Source organism: Populus trichocarpa, chromosome 9 (assembly GCF_000002775.5).
Source record: "Populus trichocarpa isolate Nisqually-1 chromosome 9, P.trichocarpa_v4.1, whole genome shotgun sequence".
NCBI lineage: Eukaryota > Viridiplantae > Streptophyta > Magnoliopsida > Malpighiales > Salicaceae > Populus > Populus trichocarpa.
Window position 1 is genome coordinate 805,275 of NC_037293.2, and position 20,781 is coordinate 826,055.

The 20,781-nt window shown below is 33.9% G+C and overlaps 2 protein-coding genes and 1 non-coding gene across 3 annotated transcripts; all 3 read right to left on the reverse strand.

The window, feature by feature from the left end:
• Positions 1-389: 389 nt before the first annotated feature.
• Positions 390-461, reverse strand: TRNAC-GCA (transfer RNA cysteine (anticodon GCA)). The gene has a single exon. It is a non-coding gene; the product is annotated as a tRNA-Cys (tRNA).
• Positions 462-6,007: 5,546 nt separating this feature from the next.
• Positions 6,008-8,778, reverse strand: LOC7463334 (uncharacterized). The gene is made up of 9 exons (XM_052455785.1): positions 8,398-8,778; positions 8,085-8,271; positions 7,866-7,999; positions 7,673-7,785; positions 7,321-7,567; positions 7,076-7,231; positions 6,907-6,986; positions 6,757-6,806; positions 6,008-6,132 (listed from the first exon to the last, which is right to left on the reverse strand). The coding sequence occupies exons 1-9, from the start codon at positions 8,776-8,778 to the stop codon at positions 6,008-6,010; spliced, it is 1,473 nt and encodes a 490-aa protein (XP_052311745.1).
• Positions 8,779-11,313: 2,535 nt separating this feature from the next.
• LOC7496468 (vacuolar protein sorting-associated protein 41 homolog) lies at positions 11,314-19,568 on the reverse strand. The gene is made up of 19 exons (XM_002313517.4): positions 19,219-19,568; positions 18,868-19,140; positions 18,601-18,780; positions 18,195-18,455; positions 17,327-17,459; positions 17,147-17,237; positions 16,592-16,694; positions 15,719-15,822; positions 15,545-15,638; positions 15,302-15,457; positions 15,157-15,219; positions 14,951-15,016; positions 14,347-14,547; positions 13,614-13,691; positions 13,385-13,504; positions 13,201-13,281; positions 13,008-13,093; positions 12,205-12,286; positions 11,314-12,115 (listed from the first exon to the last, which is right to left on the reverse strand). The coding sequence occupies exons 1-19, from the start codon at positions 19,474-19,476 to the stop codon at positions 11,687-11,689; spliced, it is 2,859 nt and encodes a 952-aa protein (XP_002313553.4). The 5' UTR covers positions 19,477-19,568; the 3' UTR covers positions 11,314-11,686.
• Between the last annotated feature and the right edge of the window lie 1,213 nt (positions 19,569-20,781).

Below are 20,781 nucleotides of genomic sequence, written 5' to 3' on the forward strand. Positions count from 1 at the left end.
TTCTAAGAATAAAAGTGTACTTATTTGTAATAAAGGTTCAAATGTTACTAGTTTCATTAAGTTTGTAAGGGGGGGAAAAGAGAGGCAAGCCACCAGATTCCATATTGCCAAAAAGCACGTGCATCTGCAGTACACTGTCTTACAGCATTAAACAAGAAAGCTCACCAATTTAGCCCCTCTATTTATGTTAAATTGATAAACCAATCCCTTAAAAAACACTTCCATGAAGCCCCTACACTTGTCGATAGGATTGTAAACAATATAGGATAAGCTCTTCAAAATTTATTTGCAATCTAGTCCACCTGGGGATAAATTTGAAACAGGGACGGCTTTGACATATTAGCACAAACAAAAGGACTAAATTGGTTTCCAGGGGAAACAAAATCACAAGGGCCCTACCGGGTTCGAACCGGTGACCTCTTGATCTGCAGTCAAATGCTCTACCACTGAGCTAAGGACCCAATTTTCATATTTCACGTTACCAAATATATTATACCAAACTATATTATAATTTATTAAAAGAAAAGAATTTTTGATAATTGAATCTGAACCTGGATCGTTTCTAACATTGATTCAACTATTTCGGTAGTGCTTTCTATACGCAAACTTCATTGCAGTAAGAAACAGAAATCATCAACAAATTTAATTTTTCGAGATAGAAAAGGATTGAGTAAGTTCTATTAAATTTTTTGCTGGCCAACAAGTTCATTTATATACCTTTCCATTCCATAAAGATTTAATTTTTTTCCTAGATTACCCTTCGACATATGATTAGCAATTGGTAAATTTAAATATTTTATTTTTGATGGAACAAGAGATCAAAGAGATTAAAAAAAATTATATAATAAAAAAAGATATTTAGATGGAGAGATGGTGCATTAAATGTCTTTGAAAAGCAGTCGCCCGGATAACTTTTTAAGTATAAAAGGTTGAAGATGATGAACAATGTCATACGACATGTCGTTTGACACTTTTTTTTTATTACTTTTTTTTATCAAATTTGATTCAAAACACATCATTTTAGTCAAAACAACACCAAAATGCACCTTTTATTTAAATAAAACGGTGTTGTTTTGGCGTTTAGGATTAATTTAAGTTTAAAATCTTCTATTTTAATTTCAGTCATCAATCTTCCGATTTATTCAATCAAGTTTTCAATTGAATTTTGATTCTAAGAATCAATTCAACTTCACCCCTGCCAAATCTTAAAATAACTCTATGAGTTCAGTGCCTTTGTTAATTTTGTCATTTGTCTCAGATATTTTCAATTCCATCCCTGATTGACCTTCAAACTTCTAATTTCTTCAATTTCATCCCTGATTCCCCCAAATTCATGCTCCTTTTACTATCTTTATTATGTTGTTTCTCTACTAGAAAGTAGCATAACTTTCAAGTTTATTTTTTAAATGATCCATCACCGAGTGTAATTATTGTTATGTTAATGGGTATAGAAAACAGACTTTGAGGCATGCAGATTATTATTTTTAAAGTATTAACTGCCCTCACTATATTTGTTATAGGGTTAAAGTAATATACCTTCAACATACAACGAATTTATAAACAACAATTTCTATAAGTTTCTTAAGAATTTTTGTTTTTGTTTTGATAAACGTAAATAGAGAATTTGTAAGGAAAAAATAGGTAGAGAATAAGATTGTTTTCTAATTAATTTCTGCCAATATGAAACCGATATTTATAAGAAAAATAACATCTTTTCAAACCAATATGTTTGTGGAATTTAAAGCACTGTTATTAAACCCGGCCTGGCCCGGCGGGTCGACCCGGTGGCTGGACCGGTCTGGGTTTAATAAAAGACCGACTGTGGCAACAACTCGGCCAAACCCGGGCGACCCGGCGGGTCGACCCGGAACCCGGGTGACCCGGGCGAACCCGGACAAGACCTGGTTTTTTTTTTTTTTTTCAAATGTGGGATTTGAAACTCATTAGTATATATACTCTATGTTCCCATGAAAAAAACCATGTTTTTTTCAATGTGGGATAAAAACATTTTGGTTTAAATATTTAACTTAAAAGGATAACATAGTATCTTTTCAATGTGGGATTTGAAGCCCTTTCATATATATACACTATGTTCCCATGAAAAAAAACCATGTTTTTTCAATATGGGATAAAAAACCTTTTGGTTTAAATACTTTAACTTAAAAGGATAACATAGTATCTTTTCAATGTGGGATTTGAAACCCTTTCATATATATACACTATGTTCCCATGAAAAAAACCATGTTTTTTCAATGTGGGATAAAAAACCTTTTGGTTTAAATACTTCAACTTAAAAGGATAACATGATATCTTTTCAATGTAGGATTTGAAGCCCTTTCATATATATACTCTATGTTCCCATGAAAAAAACCATGTTTTTTCAATGTGGGATTTGAAACCCATTAGTATATATACTCTATATTCCCAAGAAAAAAATCATGTTTTTTCAATATGGAATAAAAAATCTTTTGGTTTAAATACTTCAACTTAAAAGGATAATATATTATCTTTTCAATGTGAGATTTGAAACCCTTTCATATATATACTCTATGTTCCCATGAAAAAAGTTATGTTTTTTCAATGTAGGATTTGAAACCCATTAATATATATACTCTATGTTTCCAAGAAAAAAGTTATGTTTTTTCAATGTGAGATAAAAAACTTTTTTAGTTTAAATACTTTAACTTAAAAGCTTTACATAATATCTTTTTAATGTAGGATAAAAAACTTTTTAAAATATTTTTTTAAACTTCATAATATGAATAATCTATATTTACATGGATTTTTTCATATGAAATATTAAAACTTTAATTTTTTTTTAATTTTTCCGGGTTGACCCGGGTTGACCCATGAAACCCAGGACCCGGCCCCTTAACCGGGTCAACCCCCGGGCCGGGTTTAATAACTATGATTTAAAGGCACACCTCTTCATATGTGTCTATAGAATTCAAAACAATAACTTTTCAAATAAATTAACTAAATAGCTTGGCAGAAGGTACCATGCATAATTAATAATTAATTCTGAAAATAAAAAAATTTAATTATTTTATATAATATCAAATACCCAAGTGTCAAGTGACGCTATGATAAATGAAATGGATAAGGGAAATATAAGTACATTTCTATGTTCTATTATTAAGTGGATATGAATTTCCCTCCAAATCTTCTTTCTAATATTTAAATGTATTGATTTGATGTTCCTTACATTATAATAAACAACAAAACATTTTACCTTTCCAATATAAAATAAAATTCTCTTTGTTTATACACCTCATATGCAAACTATTTGATAACAATTAATATACACTGCAAATCTGGGCAAGATATTAACAAGGACGCTCTACTGCCTGAATACTCTCGCATCCCATCAAATCCATATGCGGTCCTAGCTAGGATGTGTTGCAGAAGCTTATATTGTTGTAAAAATCATAAGCCCAGAAAAGGTTGAAACAAGACCACTCTATTTTGAGCTATAAGCCCTTAGATCACCGTTTCTATCAGGTTAATAAATAGCAAGTGATCTTCAGCGGTAGGTTTCTTGCCTTAAGCACTATAATCTTGTTGTACTATGTCCGGGCTTTACTAAGCCATAAAATGTACTTCTTGTGCAGCATGTATTGGTGAAGACAACTATATAAACCTCAAAGCAAGTCATTCACTGACTGGCATTGGCTCACAAAAGTTCTTGGAAAGTTTCCAGAACATCAAAAAAAAAAAAAACAACAAATTGCTGGACTATTATAGATACATAACATTCATTTGGACAAGAGAGAAATTTTACATTGAAATAAGAATAAACAAATTGATTTCGACCAGTAACTCTGGATTTATGGGTATTTAAGTGTCCCTGTCGTGCCATCCTCCCCTAATTTTCAAGTCTTGTACCCAAACTCAAAGTGCTACGGAAGCAGTCTGATATCTCCTCCAAAACGCATTAATACCCCGAGAATTATTAGACATAACACTACCTTACCACCCACCTTATACTCGAACTAATCCTACTAAGAACTAAACTCCTCTACAGCATTACATAAAAGAACTAGGAAGGGAGTGTATATTGCTAGTCATCTCATCTTATTCTGCTACAACACTTTGAAGGTATTGTGTCGAGCTTTTTCTTGTTTGGGTTTCTTATGGGGTGTCTCATGTTCAATCAGGCAAGTACTATTCTCAAAATGAAAGCTCTGAAGAGTAATTTTATGACTTTTTTATATTTAGACTTCGTTTGTTTGCTGAAAAGTCCTTTAATTATGTTATGGAAACAAGAGTCTTTTTTTAAGAGGGGAGTGGATAGGTGGCTGGATCCGGGGACGGGGAAACAGGGTAGGGACTGCTTTTTGATGGGGAAGTTTAGAGATTTTGTTATCTGTGAGTTTTTTTGATTTGTTTGGTTACAAAGGTGAACTAGCTGAATGTGAGTAAGATGAAGAAGAAAACTATGTCATGGAAAAAAATATGTTTTTTATGGCTTGTTTGATGAATTTGGTTTGTTTAGTTTCTGTGAACTAGCTGAATGTGACGAGGTAAGATGAAGAAGAAAACTATGTCATGGAAAAAATATGACAGGTAACAGATTTATCATGGTTTGTTTGAACAGCATGGAAAAAAACACAGAAAAACATAGAGTTTTGTTCGGACCAGACACAACAAATTAAACAAGATCAAAGGATTTATACCATAATTCTTACAAATCTAAACGAAGAAGATAAAAACATAAAGGAAATAATAGAGAGATATTTGAGGGGGAAAAAATACCTAAAATAAGAGGAATATGCTTCAATTGTTCCAGAGATATACTTCAATTGTTCCTGCTTCAATTGTTTTCGGAAAGAGACAGAGAGACAGGGATTTGAGAAGATGTGTTTTATGTAAAGAAAGGAAAGTGTTTTCCTTTTGTTATCAAAAGGAAAACACTTTCCTGTGATGAAAGTTATTTTTTTTTTAATTGGAATTAACTTTTTTTTTACTAACTTTCCGTATGGTTATCAAACATGAAAAAATAAGAAAAATGGTTTCAGGAATTTGTTTTCCTAAAAATAAACAAGGCATTAGCTACATTGTAAAAACTGTTCAAGATAATTCATTTTTCCATTAAAGAAAAGCATAAGTTTTAGATAATAAAAAGTGTTTTCTGAGTTAAAAGAGAGGAAAACACTTTTCAAAAAAGGACTCAAAAATTAAAGTAGTATAATATTTTATTATTCTTATATCTATAAACAATAATAATAATATATTTATAAAATACTTTAAAATATAATATTACTAGAAAATAATAAATTACTAATATATTCATACACAAAATAATATATCAGGATATATTAATATATAATATAAAGTTTTATTAATTTGATATACTGGTGCGTGTAATATTTTAATTTAGATAATATAGCTAGAAAATATATTTGAATACAAAACAAGTTATATTATATAATAATTATATATTTTAATTATATAATTAAAGATTCTTTAAATATATAATTATATATTTTAATTTAGATAATACTGCTGATGCTTTAAAGATTCTTTTGGAGTGGTGCTCATATCATTGTTAGAAAGCATATTCCATACTCTTTCTTTTTCCTTTTTATTCTGTAATGTTTTGGTTTTGTAAGATATTGCTATTTAATATCCGTACATGTTACAGGACAGGCTGAGCTCTTTGTCTCTCAGCAGCAGCTTGGCCTTTTAATGCCATTGTTCTAGTTTTATCAAAAAGAAGAACGGAACTGATGATACATTCTTGCTTAAGAAAATTAAAAAAAAAGAAAAGGTAAAATAAAAATTGTTTTGTGGCCACTTTTTTTTTATTATTATTAATGTAGATATCTAGGCTAAATTATATGTATCTCGATTAATTTTACAGGTTCTGAAATTAATAATTATGTAAACCTTTAATAATCATCATATTAACAACCACATAATACAAACCTAAAATTACAGTAAAAGCAAACCTAAAACTAAGGAAAAACAGACTCCTTAACACTTTTATTGCAGATCCTATTTATTGCTAATTAAGCTTGGTATAGTACTCGGCAAGCCAATATGCAATAATTTTGTTCTCTTTGTCCCGTAATGCTAGCAGCCAGTCAGGATCGCTCGAAGTAGGAGGATAAAGATCCAAACAATGGGATCCTAATCGCCAAAATAAAACAATGAAATTCAGACACTTTCCGCAGAACAAAAGAAGTATGGAGTAGTTTGTAAGTGAATGAAAAAGAAAAAAAAAAAAGATGTATAGTTTCTATTATATAATAAATTAAGTGGAAATTATTGTAAATGTGTTTTTTTAGTGGTTTTCTAAAGTTATTAAATAAATATTTATAATATCAAAAGGTGACATTTAACATTTAAAATTTAATTTGTCAGTGAAATTAATTATTTTTTGAGTTTATTTCTTTTAATTTTATAATTAATTTTAAGATTTTTTTTTTATAATTAATTTTGATATTTGTGATTGTTGGGATAAAACTAAATAGTAGTTATTCAATTTAATTAAAAATATAAGAGTCATATAATTTTATTAATAATTATATAATTTCATTATAATATTTTAAGTTTATACATACCTGTTATTATACAAAGAAAAAAAATTCTTTTCTTTGTCATTATTTTTAATCTTTTCTTTTAAAGGTTTAGAGAAAATAGTTGTATCTCTTTATATAGGATAAATAAACATCTAAGAAACAATATCTTCATTCTTCTGAATCAATTAATTTTACTTTTTCCATACCCAAACAATTTACTAATACAACGTACCTTGTTCTGTATATAAAGCAACAACACTATCTGATATGTCCTCCAAAACTCTGCAGGTGAGTATATATAAAAAGGAACGAATGAATGAATTAGAAAAAAGTAAATTCGCAATATGGCTAAGTAAAAAGGGATCAAAGTTTGATTCCTCACCCTCCAGCACTCCATGGGTCTCGGAGTCCATTTGAGAAAATGATGTTGCTTGCAAAATTTCCTAGTACAGTTTTTATGTCCTGAAAAGATTTTTGGAACAGTGACATATTAATTTGTTGCTGAGATAAAAGATAGGTTTATGTTCTGAATTTCGGAAGGAAAAGCTTACGTGTCCACCGAATTCAGTTGTGATCCAATGAGGCCTTGGCTTGATACCGAATACATCAACACATTCTTTGGTGTAGTTGTTTATATCGAAAGGATCTGATTGGAACATTGTCTCATTTTCACCATATCCCATTGGGAATACCATCTCCGTACATGTCTGAAAGATGCAGAAGAACTTTGTGGAGTGAATGAAAACAAAATTGCGCAAGAAACACTGGATTGAAAGCATGAAGGATTTACAAGCACCTGCCATTCCCATGCCGATGCACTCTTTCTGCTCAATCCTGAACCAGATGCACTATGGCATGAATTCCCAAAAACACTAGCATTGACCCCAGCAGCAACTCTACCAAGAATATCAGTTCCAGATGGTGCTCCATCTATGGCACTGCATATTTTATTGACTGGATATGATGGAGGGTTGTCTAGCTGAGCCGCCCACATGTATGCGATCTCTGTATAGACCTTGAGATCTTTTGAAGAGTTCAAAGGACTTGAACATAGAATGGAACAAAACAAGGTCCATATCAGAATAAAATTCCAGGAAGCGTTGGGGCGGCTGAGTTTAGAGGTGCATAAGATGTATCTTATTCTTTACCTACAGGTGGTGAAGATATTGCTCAGATTTAGAAGCCCGTTTGTTTCAGAAGCAACTCGATCAATCTCAGCCCAGGACTGCTGTATCGTGTTGTAACAACTCTCACTGGTATCCTATAGCCAGTGGTCATATAAGCATCATTAGAAATATTGATAGATCTAATTTTTTCAATATTACTGGATTAATTTCGTACTCTGAAATCTTTTGAAACAATAACATGATATCCATTTTGTGGTGTGATATCATCGAAGTAGAGTATTGGAGCGGATGATGCCAAAGAACCGATGACGATATGAGGATATTTTAGACGAAACCACGATGCAAGCACTGTATAATATATTTAGCAAAAGATCAGCCTTCAGGACAGTAATTTATTGATAACAGATATCTGAAGTCTAAGCGTCTTACTTACTTCCACCATATGATCCTCCTACTGCAATAGCAGGACAGTTTTCTGCCGACAGATCCTTCTTAACATCTACTATCACCTGCGCGTAATCCGCCAATGCTTGTTCAGAACTCAAGTATCCAAAGGTACTGGAATTTTGGAATGCTTCATCTTCTGATCCAAAAGGCATTGAGACTCCATAATAGCGATGCTGTAATAGGAAATATTACCATTTCTTATTGCAATTCTGTAATGAGAGTAATGCGTGTATATATATAAATAAATTTCTATAATAATAATTATTTGAGCAACCTAGTTCATGAAGCTTACTAATTACCTCTATATACAACAGCAAACCTTTAAAACGAGCAGCAAGATCAACAATTGACAAATCAAGATTTTGTGTTACATCTATCTCTGCGCCTAGATAAACAAAGATGGGTGAGCTGGTATTTGCCCCACCCCAGTACTTGTAATTCAATATGTATCTCTGCTGAAAAGTAGCATAACTTTCTGGTTTAAAGTTGAAATGATCCAATGACTGCGTGTAGTTATGGACTTCAAATTCTGGTGAGATCGCATTAACGGAGGCCATACTGCTCTCCTCGTACCATCTCATCCCACCAAACCTCATTGTGGTCCTAAGATGTGCTGCCGATGCACATATTGTTGTGAGCATCAGAAACCCCAGCAACAGCTGACATGATGGCCCTTCCATTTTGAGCTACAAATATTTAGTCACTGCTATCAGGTTATATAGCTTCAACATTCGGTTTTCCCTCCTTAGCTCAGTTCAGCTAAACTATGTTCGGGATTTCCAAAGTTGCCTCTTATGTGGCAACTTTGTAGTTTGCCGGAGAACAACTATGTAACCTGAAAAGAATTCATTCATTACTTGACATTTGGCACAAAATAAATATTCCGCAGCAACAGTGATTGGAAAATGGCTGTACTATTACAGGTTCATGTGGACTCGACAATCACATACATAGCACATCGTAACAAGAATAATATATTATAAAAATAAGTTAGACTTCTATCTTTAACTTTAGATTCATCATAGGACAAAATTTTCCATGATTTTAATTGGGGGTAGAAGTTACAGAACAAATGACTAATTCTTACAGGTTACGTAAAAGTATCATGTCATCTTCTTAGGTAGACCTGAGGCACAAGAGATTAAAATGGATTGATCTTGCCAGTTTACTGTTGAACTGAATGACTGCAAGTAAAGCTAGAAGGGAAGAACAAAAGAGAAAGGGAACCAAATTTGCATCGAAGTCCGCCGTTAACATTGTTTAAACTAAGGAAAGTGGTCTGTCTACTCCGAATGAAGTGTTGTTGTCTTATTGCTGAAGTTTGTGTCCTGTATCCGATACAGTTTTCTCACGAAATTCAAAAATTAGATTTTGACCAATTCCAAGAGTTGTGATAGTAAATATTTTCACTGGTTAGTACTTAGTACTAGCAGGGTTAGCATCCACTAATCCAAAATGCAAGGGAATCAACCACATGACAGAGCTCAACTGGTCAGACTTTGAATTTGCTCTTAAATAGTCACGAGTTTGAATTCTCTCGGAGTCAGATTTTGAATTTGCTCTCTAATGGTCACGAGTTTGAATTCTCTCAGAGTCAGAAGATTTACATGGTCATTAATTTCAGGATCCATAAGATTAGTCGAGGTACATGCAAACTAACTCAAACACTTATGTTAATAAAAAAATACATGCAAGGGTATCTATGACTTCGGCCTTGTGGAACCAGCTTAGGACTATCGATACCCAAGTAGTGGAAAGTAGTTTGCCATGATACGAATCTTCTATCCACAGACTTCAGACATGTGGGCACCATTTAGCATAGTCGTCACTGAACTTTTTTTATTTTACTAAACTGGAATTACATTCATTAACTTTAATACACCAACATAAATCATCAGAAACCTGAAGTTGAAAATACAATCTTATTAGGGAATATACGGTTTTGGTTACAGAATAAAACATCTGGTTTTAAGCTTCTCTTCTGCGCCAATAGAGTTTATTTAACGACCCAGTTTAGTAGTATTCACGAAAGTTGAATTTACAATGAATTTTGATTCTGTTATTTGTATCATTATAGTTCCAATTTGTTGGATCATACATATATTAGCAGTCCCTTGAAAAAAAAACCAGAACTTAGTATGAGTTAGCCAACGTTGTTTTCAATCTTAGAGGCAAGTTTAGCATTGTACTCTGCGATCCAAGAGGCAATGCAATGTCATCCTAGCTTCAATATCAAGAAATCCATTAGAAGTTTTATTGTTGCAGTTATAAGACTGAGAGGAAAGAGATTCAAGGAGATAATTAATGAACTTTTTCGAGATACATAAATTAAGGTGGACTTCAAAAGAATAGTAAAAAATAAACAACAAGTCTTGATTAATTTTATTCATATTCAAGAAGGGCTTGTTGGAAAATATCCAAACATTACAAAAAGATTAGAATAAAAAAATTCAAACCTGTCATTTTTTTATTTTAGCTACTGTTTTGACCATAATTGAATCTATATAATGAATTTTGATATGAGAGGGAAAGATCCGTGTCTTTCCATTAATATATGGTATCAGGTTTACTTGGTTGGGAGCATCACCTACAAAATTGTTCTATTCAGATGAAAAGGAAGGTACATGAAGCATGATATCTTGAGAATATCATTGCACCCATGTTTTAGAGACGTTTCAGTTCTGTAATCAGTGATAATTTTGACAAGACAATCCCTAAGCCTGAAAGCAATGATATTGTATATAGTTAAGAATTAACGTCATGATGAACAGCAGTACTAAGAAGAATTGACACAAACAACAGAAGAAATGACAACGATTTTGCCATTTTCACCAGTTGAAATCATTAGGTATCAGGTTTACTGGTGGTGATATTCTGTAGTTTCTTGTCTTCAGATTTTGTGATTTTGTTTACTCCATTATTACCGCGCAGCTTATTCCCAGACCTTTCCAATCAAGAATTCGCAATCTTATTATTACAACATTACCGAGCAGCTTATTCCCAGACCTTTCCAATCAAGAATTCGCAATCTTGTTGTGACACTGGTGTTTTAATGATCTTTCAAAAGCAGGCGAGGTTTATGTGCCCTAATTACCTGTTAAATGAGATTTTTACACACCAAGATGAACAAAGAACCACTCAAGATTGGGTTCCTCTCTTTTTAAATCTCAAGTGTGAAAGATCACGCAATGGAGCCATATAAAAAGAGTCACGGATTCATCCAATTTCAATCTTTTATACAAATTTAATAATACAATTGAAAAACAAAAGCAGCAAATGTGCATACATTGAAATCTCCACAAAACAGCCAAAAAAATAATAATTTAAACTTTTCCCGAAAATAACTACAATCCATATGATAAATCAATTGACAAAAACCTAGCTCAGCCAAAATTGAACAATTGATGAATAGCACAACATGTGATATATATGAACAGGAAAAAAATAAAATAAGAAATGACCGCCACGAAAAATAAAGCTAAGACTCACAACCACTACCACAACACCACCTCACCCCCACCACCCACCCGGAGCAAAAAAGGAAAGAGAAAAGGAACAGAAAAAAACTATAGGTGACCCATTACTATCTCAACCTGCAGCAGTAGTACATAAGATGCATCTCAACCGAATCACACCAGAATCGTTGTTTTCCTCATCGTAGTCATCCTCATCATTGTTATCATAGTCATATTCTGACATCCTGGAAGTGGCTCCACTCCCTTTTTTTCCACTTACAGTATGCATGGAATCCATAAGACAAGACATGTGATAAGCATGACAGCAAAAGAATACGACAACCGATACATCTAGTATAGAGAAGGGATCAAAGCACATGCAACATCTTGTGTCTCCCCTAGTTTTTGACTTAACCTCCATGGCTCTTGCACCTACTGTTCTCCAAATTGCTTGAGAATCCCCTCTGCCATCCCTTTTCACTCGAGCTTCTTCTTCATTGCTTAAGCAAAGAGCCCGTCTTGCTTCTTTGTAATATTTGATCAAGAGATTTACACAATCAGTCTGTATGTCTCAAAACAGAATCAGAATGTTAGCAAGTAGAAAAAATTGTTCTATTCAGATGAAAAGGAAAGGTACATGAAGCATGATACCTTGAGAATATCATTGCACCCATGTCTCAGAGACGTTTCAGTTCTGTAATCAGTGATAATTTTGACAAGACGATCCCTAAGCCTGAAAGCAACATTGTATATAGTTAAGAATTACACATGATGAACAGTGTCATCTTGAAGCATAATCTAATTAGCATTTCCATACCAAAACAGACTACAAGGAAGCTAATAGGAAATCAGTCTATCATCAAACATGAGCAAATATACAGCTTCCTTTGTGTAGTTGGCTCAGAACTCGGTTCTTAATGCTAAATAAAAACTATTGCAGCTTTAAAAAGTATCTAGGCTATTTTATATGTAACACTGATCAATCATAATGAATTTTGCATCCAAAAGGGAGAATAGAAAGTATTCTCATTTAATTAGGACTATGGTTCCTTAAATCCTACTTAGAAGACTCGCTAACTTGGGGCAGGCTATTTCATATTGGATTTTATTAGGCGGGGTCATCAGGAATCAGTGTTCCGTAGGAGACATGGAGATCATGTGTTTGCAGGTTTAGTCATGTATAATGCCTTCTGTCAATCTGTTTTTGGTGACCGACTTCAGACAACAATTTAGACTTCAATTATGGCCCTTCTTGTATCTTCTCAATAAGGTTATTTGCAAGCTAGCCTCATTGATTCTAAGCCATGGGTAATTTACTTTAAAATACCTTGGATTACAATGCAAGTTAGATGTTGTCCTTGTTTTTCAAAACAGCTAGATTGCAAAACTTTCATTTAAGAGAAGGGGAGGATTGAATGAGAAATTGAACAAAACAAGTTATCAGGTGCACTAACTGAGGTATTTCCAAGCCATTGGGGACCATATTTACAATGTATAGAGGATCAAGATTGCCAACGGTGTGCTCCAACAATACCCCTACCTGCCAAGTTGCAGAAAAGAGAAGGAAACTCAACAAACATATAGATATTTTGCATGACAGAATGTGTGAAGAACAACAGCAATCAGTAGAACAAGTCCTAAACGTACCATTTCAGGTTTGTGAAGACATTGCCTAATTAATTCTTCCCAAAGATCATCATCATGCTGCATAGTTACAAATTCTACAGCCTGCAGCCACAATAATGTTTTTTCTTATTGCTGCCAATACTCGCAACAAAAAACAAAAAAGAAATAGAACATCTGATGGTTTCAAGCCAAATACAATAAATACCTCTTCAATGTCCCCTAATTTGTTTATGATGACAGTTAGGGCCTTTTTTGAGTTTCCCATTCTTCCAAGTATGAAGACTTGCTCTCTTAACAGATCTCTTTTGACACAAATGTCATATGCCTGAGATGTGAAGAGTTCAACTGATCAATTCATTAGTAAATAACTACAGGAAGAATTGACATCCATTGACATAAAACATCATAATTGACAGTTTATTGTCTATTCAAACCTTCTCGAGGGTGTAATGTTGGCTGCTCCGGAGAAAAGGAAGTAGCATTTTCAGATCATAATCTGCATAAAGTTCTACCTGTCTCGATAAAAATAAAAAGGTCACATCAATCATTACATATTGCAGACTGCACAGACATGTCAATCATTACATATCGAGCAGCTAAAAATAAGACCAAATGCTGAGACATTAACATTTTTGTCAGCAATTGGAATGGGATGAATCGTTTGGGAGAAACCCCTGTCATGGCTCCTCTCAGCAATTAAAAATGGATCTTGTAGCTTAAGAAAGAATAAAAACATGACCTTTACTAAACTGAAGCTTCACAACAAGATGCAGAGTTGCGGAAAATGTAGCTCATTTTTGACAAGAGTGACTTGATCATGATGGCACTTAAATTCAAATTGGCAGATAGAACAGCTAAGACAAAAATGATATTGTGACAAGGTGCCATGTACAGCTTACTTGCATCAATGACATCCACAACACATTTTCATGGCATGTCACAATGTATAAATCACTGTAATAAGAATGAGTGAATGTCTTTGTTCATGTCACTTCAATTTTGACACTAAGGTCACAGCATTCAAGATTATCATGTCCTTTCCTACTACTACTAGTAAAACTGTAAAAGAAACCGAAACCTTCACAGAAGGAACTATTCATTGAGTTTAACACATTATAGATAGAAAAAGAAATAGTGTCAAAAATAAATAGCCAGCCTTCTCCATACCTGCATATCATGAAAATCCTTTCCAACATGTGGATTTGCTTCAAATAATGCATGAAGATATAAATGTAAGAAATATTTTGAATCACACTTATTGCTGGCATTCAACAGTTTGGAGACAACATCAGGAGGAGAAATTAAGTCCTTGTTCTGGATCAATAGAGGAACTGCACGCTTGCAATCAAGCATCATCAGTTGGACAACCTGTAATTGAACAAGCACAAGCAAAAGAATTAAGAGTGAGTCAATCACATGATGAAATAAGAACAGGTTGAATAATTAAAAAAGCTAGAAAGCAAAAAGAAAAACCATCAATTTTTGCAATAATATGCAGAAAGCATAAAAATTTCAGATTCAAAATATCAATAATAAGGCTCCTTTGAGGTCAATTAACTTGCAATACATATTCGTGACAGTCAAAATGTCAGCAGGACTACAGGCATATAGTAAATATCTAAAAGGTTGTTTTTGGAGACAAAAATTTAGGCTCAAACCCAACATTTCAAATGGAGATACAAATCTGATCTTACATAACAATGACAACAGAGTAGGAAAACCACAAAAACAAAACATACAATAGCTGCTTCACCTTATCATGCAGTCATACCTTTTCGCGGATGGCATCATTTAAGTCGTGTTTTTCAATGAAATCAAATATATCCGGCTTCATAAGCTGAAAGGTGAAAGCCAACAAAGAAAACAAATAAGAAAAATATGTCAAATAAAATTAATGCAACACCTTGTTTCCTGAATCATTTTAAGCAGACAAAACCACTGCTTTGTTTGTGTGCATATTCACAGGAACATACTTACATCAGCATAAAGTGAAAAGGCTTTCTCATATTGCCCATCGATTACATATAACTCTGCTAGTGCCTGATATCAAAAGGAGTTGTGATTAGTGACATGCAACATCAAATTTCAGAAATCAACAGCACACACCAGTTCTCTGACCAACCTCCTTGAGTGCATCAGTCATTGAAGAAGTATTTAGCTGAGAATCTATGGCAGATATAACAGGCAATGCAGAATAAATCACAGGTGGCCAAGATTTGACAGTTGCCAGGAGATCTTTATGAAAAGACGGATTTGTTGCCAGAGCTACAAGAGCAACCTGTGCATCAAAAATACCTAGATCATGAGCCAATGCAATAGAGAAGTTATGAAAGGAACTGCATGAAGTTATTTTCATTCCGCTAACCTCATAGGCAGTATCACGAAGTCTTGGGTTTTCTGTTGGCATGTATGGGACCAACACAGGAAGCTGACGCAAATGAGCAAAATGGAAAACCCATCTGCAAAAGGAAGCCTCTAGTCAGTTATTAACAAGGAATGCAGAGAAGATATCAAATTAGTTGCTTTTCTTAAATCTTACCTCTCCCAAGCAGAAGCAGACCCTCGCAACAATTTGGGACACAAAGATGCAGCTTCACCATATTTCCTTTCCACAATCAAATGATCAAGATAATTGGATCCCACCTGTGCTTATAGCATAAAAATTTAAGCCATTACTCACTTCAAAATAACATGGATCTCAGAGAAGGACCACATAAGACAAAAAACAAATTAACAAGAAGATATCTACCCCGCATGCTTCTTTTTCTAAAATGAAAGATAATCATTACATGCAACTGCAGCATGAAAGCTTTATAACCTAAAACTGAAAGAACATATTGACGAAAAGAAATGAGTGGGTAAGACAGGGCATCACAATGCTTAAGAGTTCAAATACCACACAAATTGAAGAAACCATTATCCAGAAGAACTGTTTACTATGCATGCATCAATCAATATTGTGCTTCCAATCTTTAAATTCCTGGAAACCAAGCACAAATAAACTGAATGCTTAGCATTATCACGCAACGTGTGACTATTGAAACTTACGAGCACATGCAGAGGAAAATTAAAAAACTAGATTTATAACCATAAAGAAAAATGAAACAAAACTCATTTGATCATTTGTGCGCTGATAAGGAAGAGGAGAGGGGAGACAGATCTGTATTTTTAAAAAGCAACACCAAATTTTATGCAGAAATTGCTAATTCATAAAGGTGTACTTAAAGAGAGACAACAATGAAAAAATTTAGTTTCTGTACTGTAGCAAAAAGGTCTTCCTCTACAATCAAGATCAACAAAATGTTGTCATTTATTTAATTATAAAAGAAGTTATGCGTTGTATTTGTTGTACGAGACATGGCAAACCTCTAAATCTTTTAACGTTGTCTAACAGATAAATAAACCAAAATACCTCATCAATGAGTTGACTCCTGCCCTGACCTGCTTCAACTGCTTCTAATGCTTTTTCATGCCAACCATGTTCTAGAAGCCATGCAATATGATCTTCAGTATCCCTAACATAGAAAAATAAATTAAGTTCTCTTGAAAACCAAAAGAGAAAACAAAAACAAACACATGCCCAGGCTGGTGGATTGGGGAAGTTGTGGAACTTCAGATTGTTTTGATAAATCCAAGCTTAGATGCTTAACACATAATGCTCATGATAAGCTCATGCTTTGAATCATAAGGTGTCAATTTGGAAGGGTGAATGGGTGAGTTAAATGAGTTAAAAGAACGAACTAGGCACTCACAACACTGTTGATACATTACAGAAGAGAATAATTCAGGATAAAATCCAAACTGCCTATTCTTGAAAAGACAGCAAGAATCATTTAGAACTGAAAGGTGTTCTAAAATTAATTTAGAACACCATCGGAACCATCAATACCTACAAGCTCATAGCACAAGCAAGGAAATAAAATGACTCTCTTCAAAAGCTAAAATATGAGAAAGAATCAATGATAACCTAGGCTTTGCAATCACCACATCCTTTGGGGATACGATATAGTATAATGGTTCATCGCCAGCAGCCCATTGACCACCAGCATAGCTGCTACCTGCTTTCACATGAAAAAGTATTGAAGCTATTCAAATGTAGTCCTCTGGTATAAAAGACCATGAATTTCAAATAATCCAATATGTTAACCTGAGAAAGGAGCATGAGCAAGGGAATAGTCCTTCGCCTTGTAATGCTCAAAACGATGTACAGGTAGGGCATCTGTTGCAAGTTCATCATTATTCCATGTAACTACACGTACTTCTGGTCTCTGTGCATTGCCCTGATTAAAATAGATAATTGAGCAAATACAGTTTCTACCTATTTCCACAAAAGTGACTTGCAAACAGGTTTTCATGTTTTAAAACTAAAATATTTGCAGAAAGGAGCTAAATCACACTGGGAAGAAACATGTCATTGTCAACAATCCATTCATAAGCATGCTAACAACATAAATGAAATACAGCAAACATAGAAGCAAGCACCGAAAACCAAAGATTAGGTTCTGAAGAGAACAAGATCAATTAATAAAAACTGCTAAACAGATATAATATCTACAAGAAACATAAAACCCATGCCTTGTCCTGAAACAAGTAATTGTAAAAAAGAAAAGGAAGAAGACAAAAAAAAGCAGAACCCTCAAGCCCATGGAAGTGCACAACTCCATGACATAAAAAATGGTTCAGATTGCTAGCATTTTCAAGATGTAAAATACTAAAATTTGAATTTATGATGTTTAAAAAGATGTAGCAAAATCATGAACCTTAAAAAAACTGTAAAAGCTTGAAGATAAAATGACCCCAGACTAGAATAAAGACCTCAGGAATACACGTACACATAAGCAGTGTGTATTTCTCCATAAATGTTTTTTTACTGTTGTCATGGATCTAAACAGGTGAAGACCTAATTTCATAATAAATTGCTATCAAGATTCATTTTTTATCTGCAAGAGATGAACTAAGATATGGATCAGAGTTCATAATTCAATAAAGTCCACATAGAATTAAAGAGAAGATACCTGTCTTGATGAAATGGTGCTACTACATTCCTTCTCTCCATCTTCTTCAACAGGAATGTAAGCTAGAACAACCAAAGAATCACCAAACGGAGCAATTCCTGAAATATAATAGGTGGTTTGAAAAGAAGCCACAATATCCACCTGGTTCATACTAGACATTGGAACATGCCTATATGTCCCATTGGCACCCTTTTGCTCATTAGCTCTTATCGATGCTATTTTCACAAACGTCCCCCACCCAATAACCAAGAGAGTATCATCCTGGATGTGATGGGATGCCACAAAGCCAGAGAGCAAAAACATTGTTGTTAATTTTGAAACCACTAGATTCAAAAATATAATAAACACAATGAAAAGAACAGTTGAAAGTATTCAATCAACTTACAGGGTCAACATTTTAACTAACCTGCCAAACCAAATGAGGGAGCAAAAGCTCAGGACGCGGACTCCCCCGCGGTCTTTCAATAAAAGTTATTCTTTGATCATTAGCGGCATCATAAACTTTCACACCCGCATCGTTAGCCCACGCAATGAGACTCGTTCTCCACTTCACAGCATGTATTGGACCTTCACCAGAGTGCAAAACCTAATTGCAACAAATAAATTCACAGCAGCATTCAATAACAAAAACCAGACTCTCAACCAGGTACACGATACTCATACTAGTCCATACCTGGTCGCGGTAGCCTAGCCATTTTTTGGAATTAAAACACAATTGACCAGCTAACCCACCAGCAACAAATCTTTTAGATGTTTTTCTAGAATATCCAGGGTCTAAAGCGATTGCCCTCATCGGCCGATGATATTCAAACCTCAAAACCTTCTCGTCGGTGAAAAGACTATTAATTACAACAGTGCCATCATCTGAACAACTTCCTATATATTCTCCTTCCACATCAAAGCTAAGATCATTAACCACCGCAGTATGTGCCGCAAATTCCTTAACCTAAATGCAGAAATTTGACAAATTAATAAGCAATTGTCTCGAAAGATACAGAGAGAAAGCGATAGAGTGAGGTGTCACCTGGTTGCCGAGGAAATCGAGGATGTGAACGGTGCCGTCGAGAGTTCCAAGAGCGATCATACGTTCGGCAACAGCTATACACGACGCCGCATCACTGGATAAAAGGGTAGGTATGCTACCTCCCATTCTTTGGTACTTGAGTCTCGGTTCCTCTTCTTGTTCTTCTTCTTCTTCTTCTTCTTGTTCTTCGTCTTCCTCATCGTCTTCTTCTCGCTCGTCATCGCCGTCAACGCCATTCTCCGACGTAATTGGAGTCATTTGGAGGATTGTAGGGTGTGTTTGGTAGATAAAAGAAAGGAAGGAAGAAATGATGGAGACAGAGAGATCTGTGTGTTTGGGTTGGGTTGGGTTGATGGTGGTAGTGGTAGTTAAAGAGTAAATTATACCTTGGCCCTATAATTTACAAGACGTAATTTAACTAGTCCCTTTATTTTAACAAATGATTATTAAACCTCTATTGTTTGGGATTTGGATCCTCTCTCATGTTTCTAAGAGAACATAACAGTTCATGTTAGTTTTGAAATCGATGATCTGTTTTTTATAAGATGAATAAAAACATGATAAATTAAATTATTTTCATTTTAAACACGTATTAAATCATTTTCATTTAATTTGAGTTTATTAATTTATATTGAATTAAAATGAGAAAACATAACACAATGGAAAATGAGAGAGGATCTTAATTTAATGGAAAAGTTAGACTCTTTGCTTATTTCTCATGCTAAAAACGTTGAATTTATACCAATTTTTTAATTGATTTCTGTTGTTGAATTTAGTCTAATGATCAATTGATTACTTTTAAGACTACAAGGATCAAATTGTTTGTTAAATAAGACTACAAAGACTAGCTGATAATTAAATCTAGTTTGATTATTAATTGACAAATCGACAAAGAAGTGGTGACGAATTATGGACGCCACCTGTCTACTGTTTCCTATTTTTATTTTATTTTTTCAACTCGGCACGGACTGCAGTCGTTTCCGTCTGGAGTAAAAAATGCCCCTTCTATTTGGGGTTTTCCTTTAATTTTATGTGTAAGTTAGCACATTCAAAAAAATTAATTAATAAAATAATACAGGAATAAAAATAATTATAATTTTAGTATAGTTGAAAGTTTCATAGATTCTATCTATAATGTTTTTACGCAGAGGGTGGAAGGACAGTCTATTTTGTTATCATCTCCCTACTAAAGAAAAATAGGAATTCATTTTACACCATCACAAATAATCAATTTTTTTTTTTTTTTTTTGGATTCGAGGAAACCTCATCCCCTGAAAAGTGCACTTTGTGGGCCCAGGTGAGCGAGTAAAACCCCGGCTGTCCCAGGCTCTTACAAGAGGTGCACGCTCTGACTCGAACTCGAGACCTGTTGTGCAGATCTCAAGCCCTTTGTCATCACGCTACGCCCCTTGAGGACCACAAATAATCAATTTTTCACCATTAAAATACAATTCACATAAGTAGTATATAATATATTAAATTATAAATAACAAATATACACTGACATTTAAAACAACATAACATTTTATTAAAATTAAATTAACTATACATTTATCCATAACT